Genomic DNA, 5,175 nt, shown 5'->3' on the forward strand with positions numbered 1-5,175 from the left:
AAAATCCGTTGCGTAGTTTTAAAGATCTAAGCATACATAGGGACAGACAGCGGGGGAAATGCGTTGCATGATTTCGTTACATAGCAACTCGCATGAAACGAGCTTACCCTACCGTGCGTAAAGAAGTTTCACTTCAAAAACATATTTAACGTGTAAATGGTTTTTGTTTTATGAAAGTATTATTATATATATAGAATAGACATGTGTTATTATTATTATCCAATAATGAATTATTTATTTATCAGAAATTATGGGTTATAAGTTAAGAACCATATAGTTTTGTACATTTTACAATAATTTGAGAGTTATTTGATGTACATTATTATCTCTTAACGTCTGATTAATGAATTTAATAGAGTTGATTAGTATTTTAAAGGCAGTTTAATTCTTTTTCTAGGATGTGCTGGAGCTAAGTATTTTGCAATTCTATTATGTCAAGACGATTGCAGGCTTTCATATTTGGATTTAAAACTTAACAGGATAGGAGAGGAAGGCGGAAAATTAATAACCGAAGCGTTAGTTAAAGGTGGTCATTTATTAAGAGAATTATGTTTAGCCGCATGTTGTTTGAGAAAAAGTAATTGGTCAATTGGAAAAATGATTGCCAAGAATAATGTGTTGCAGAGCCTTGATATAAGTAGTAACAGAATGGGTGAGGTAAATCTACACGAATACTTATTTATTAATAAATTGTATTGCACATTAAGATTTAATGAAAGTTATTAGGAACGTTTTTCGACCGAAACAAAGAAGACGTAAAGAAAACAAAATTGTTTTTAACAGAAAATAGCCAATAAATCTTAAGAAACGCCTGTTACTTAATTTGATTATAAATTAACACAAACAATGATTGAGATTGCGCATACGTTACATTAATTTTCATACACATGGGTGTACAATACTTAATACAATTACGTACAGACTTAATGTTATTTAACATAATAAGGGCCATAGCTACGGACGTAGATGATTTAATACATGTTCATGTATTCACCAACGCTCATTACGTAATGTTATGTTCCATACCCACGCGATGCATTCTTCGACGCGCATTCATAATGTATTAAGTTCTATACATATGCGATGCATTCTTCGACGCGCATTCAATAATGTTTTAAGTTCCATACACATGCGACGCATTCTTCGACGCGTGTTCAGGAATGTGCATTCGGTTATATACAGACTTGTCGTTATTTAGTATAACAAAGGCTATACTTACGGACGTAGACGACCTAATACATGTACGTGTATTCATCAGCACTCATCGACGTTAAGTTCCTTACACTGGTGATGCATTCTTCGACGCGTATTCAACAATGGATATTCAGTTACATATAGAATTGACGTTTTCAGCATAAGTAGAACCCTACCTACGGACGTAGATGACTTAATACATGTACGTGTATTCATCAGAGCTCATTAGTTAACGTTAAGTTCCATACACACTCGATGCATTCTTCGACGCGCATTCAAGAAAGTATGCGCATGTACATGTACGTGCATTCATTAATGCTTATTTAATAAAAATAACGTTACTTTGTATCTTAATGTGGATTAAAGTTTGGACTCCTGCATGTAATAAATGTACGTAATCGAATGTACATTGAAGAATGCATCGCGTACATGTATTACGCTATACACACACGTGTGTTATGGGCCTATATGTGTTCTGTAAACTGTCAGAAAAAGAAAAGAAGAAGCTTTTTTGTTACAACTGCAGACTTTGACTATAAAAACAACAATGTTATTTTTTATATATTGTAAATGTGCGGCATTACATCAAATTAGATAAATTTTAAGCAATTTGTCATTAGAATTAAGCAAAATATAAGGAAAACAAAAATTGCTTTCTTAGCATTACACTTGTAAGTATATATTTGACCATTGGTTTTTGAGTTAATTACTATGCACCTTTTACTCAAATATTTGGCATACTTCGTACACTTACTATTAGGTTCATGTTTGAACATGACAGAAAGTTGATTAATGAAACATAAAAAACATACATGAAAAGTAATTTTGCTTGGAAGTTGCCGCTTAAGTTTGCATTAAACGACATAGCAACGTGTAGATCATAAGAAAGCAATAAAAATGGAATTTAAAAATGATTACGAAATAAGTCATAATTTCCACGAAAACGCTATCTAATAATACAGTTTTTCTCTTTTCTTACGACTATCCGGTTGAAACTTATAAATAAATTTTGTTTAAAATTGTCATTTAAAAACAATTATGTTTAGAACTTTACGGCAATAATGTTTGAATACATAACATGTTGAATCAAAACCGCATTGTGTAAAATACTGTTTCTATATTTATTCACATAGCAAGTAAAAAACAAGAATATAAATAAATGTTGGAAATGTCCGAGGTGATTCATAAAATATAGGTTGCAATTTAAAATGGAATGTGACTTTTACCTTTAGTTTGTGATAGTAAAACACAACGTCCTAATGAAACGGAAAAAAATTAAACGATTATCATATAATAATAAATAAATAGACATACAAGACGATGTTTTTTTTTATAAGAATAGCTCATATGGTTTAGATGCTGTAAAAGGCCATATTGATCTGTATTAAATGCACAATGTATTTAAAAGAACTTAATTAGATAAGGTAATGCTGTATTGCTTAAAATCGCTTCGTAAATAATGGGTTATCCCTAAGAGACAGACATATACCATCCCGGACTTTTTTGTAGACCTTTTTAAGGTGTACAATACTGTAGTATACTATTTTGATCTATCTTGTAGGGTTCAGCCAGCGTTTGCAATATAAGCGCAAAAAAATGTGTTTATTTACGACATCACATTACAAACCTTTAAAATCATCAGTGTTTCTCTACTATATTATGTATATATGTATTATACATGTAAACCTTCCTCTTGAATTACTCTATCTATTAAAAACAACCGCATTAAAATCCTTTGCGTAGTTTTAAAGATCTAAGCATACATAGGGACAGACAGCGGGGGAAATGCGTTGCATGATTTCGTTACATAGCAACTCGCATGAAACGAGCTTACCCTACCGTGCGTAAAGAAGTTTCACTTCAAAAANTCCTGCTAAAACTTTAAAACTATTATATATAGTTTTAGGGATAAGCCTAAAATACTTCTCCAGTTATTAAGGTTTGAAGAGTGCTCCCTTTATCACTCACTCACTCACTTATCAAAAATTTGGACTACTTTTAGGTGGCTTAGAAACTTGAAAGTTGACATCAAGGAGCATATAAAGGTAAAACTCGGAAAAATTACAAAATTTTTCAAAAATGAATACCTATTTCTTAAATTTCTAATGCCTCTTTGAGGAACTTGAATGAACTTGGCTCCATTAGGGATAAGCCTAAAATACTTCTCCAGTTATTAAGGTTTGAAGAGTGCTCCCTTTATCACTCACTCACTCACTTATCAAAAATTTGGACTACTTTTAGGTGGCTTAGAAACTTGAAAGTTGACATCAAGGAGCATATAAAGGTAAAACTCGGAAAAATTACAAAATTTTTCAAAAATGAATACCTATTTCTTAAATTTCTAATGCCTCTTTGAGGAACTTGAATGAACTTGGCTCCATTTTGCACATTTATATTTTTCTGAAACGTGTATGAAAGGTAAAAATTTTCAAAAATTAATATAAATTAAAATAATAATAAATAGAATTGAATTGAACGTAACAAGTTCAATATTAATGAATGTAATTCGATTTCACCTTGTATAAGGAACTTGGCACCCATTCAGATGTCAATACTTTTATCGACAGTCAACAAGAATGTTTGTAATGAACTTGGCTCCATTGTGTACATTTATATATTTTTTTGAAACGTGCAAAAAAGGCAAAATTTTTCAAAAATGGATAAAGTAATTTAAAAATTAAAATTTCAATAAAACGAACGACGTTTGCGGTTGTCAATTAAAATCAAAAGAATTGAGATCTGAACGGGTTCCAAGTTCCACAGAAGCTGTAGCCGAATTACGTTATTTGATATTAAATTTAGGTATCGCAGGGTAAGTCGCAATAATCAATAGAATTGAGTTGAACGTAAGAAATTTAAAACACGCCAAGTTCAATATTAATGAATCTAATTCGATTTCACCTTGTATAAGGAACTTGGCACCCATTCAGATGTCAATTCTTTTATCGACAAGGTCAACAAGAATGTTTATATATATTTTAAGACGTGTAAAAAAGGTAAAATTTTTCTAAAATTAATACTTATTTCTTAAATCTTCTAATGCCTTTTCAAGGTATGCGAAATTGATGAAGCAGTTTAAAAATCAATGATATTTTAACTAAAACAACGACGTTTGCGTTTGTCAATCAATTAAAGAGTTGAGATCTGAATGGATGTCAAATTCCATAGAAGTTGTAGCCGAATTACTTTATTTGGTATATACGAGGGTGGATTGATAAGTTTCCGGCCTGACCAAGAAAAACAAGGTTTTTAAAAATTTTTTTTTTTATTTCTCAACATAATCTTCTCCAAGGCTGATACATTTCTCATAGCGGTGTTCCAGTCTATTAATGCCATCTCTATAGACTGATTCGTCAAGCTCCTCAAAATAACCATTTACAGCTTCGATTACTTCTTCATTGTCCGCAAATCTCTTACCGCCAAGCCATTTTTTGAGATTAGGGAACAGAAAATAGTCACTCGGGGCTAGGTCTGGAGAGTAAGGAGGGTGCGGCATAAATTCAAACTTTAGATCGTTGATTTTAGCCGTCGCAACGATTGACGTGTGCGCTGGTGCGTTATCGTGATGAAACAAGATTTTTTTCTTCGCCAGATGAGGTCGTTTAATTTTCACCTCGTGGCTCAAACGTTGCAATAAGTCTGCGTAGTATTGACCAGTGATAGTATTACCCTTTGCAAGGTAATCAATGTATATAATACCTCTTGCATCCCAAAAAACAGTAGCCATAACCTTGTTCGCCGAAAAAATTGTTTTTGCCTTCTTTGGAGTTGGTTCCCCTGGTCCAATCCACTGTTTAGACTGTTCTTTGGTTTCAGGAGTATAGTGGTGGACCCACGTTTCGTCAACGGTTACGAATCGACGCAAAAATTCGCTTGGATTACGCTTATACAATGACAAATTTGCGGTAGAAATGTTTTTTCGAATCAATTTTTGGTCGACTGTTAGCAAACGCGGCACCCATCTTGCACAGAGCTTTTCCA

General features: G+C 32.5%; 1 protein-coding gene across 1 annotated transcript in view; it reads left to right on the forward strand.

Moving 5' to 3' along the window:
• Positions 1-657, forward strand: part of LOC108741117 (dynein regulatory complex subunit 5-like) — a gene marked incomplete at its 3' end in the record, with an annotated part of 10,286 nt that extends 9,629 nt beyond the window's left edge. Inside the window, exon 6 of the mRNA XM_018475766.1 lies at positions 398-657. Within this exon, the coding sequence (XP_018331268.1) occupies positions 398-657 (260 nt within the window). The remainder of the gene's footprint in view (positions 1-397) is intronic.
• Positions 658-5,175: the final 4,518 nt, after the last annotated feature.

Source organism: Agrilus planipennis, unplaced genomic scaffold, assembly GCF_000699045.2.
Source record: "Agrilus planipennis isolate EAB-ADULT unplaced genomic scaffold, Apla_2.0 scaffold31, whole genome shotgun sequence".
In the NCBI taxonomy this organism is placed as follows: domain Eukaryota; kingdom Metazoa; phylum Arthropoda; class Insecta; order Coleoptera; family Buprestidae; genus Agrilus; species Agrilus planipennis.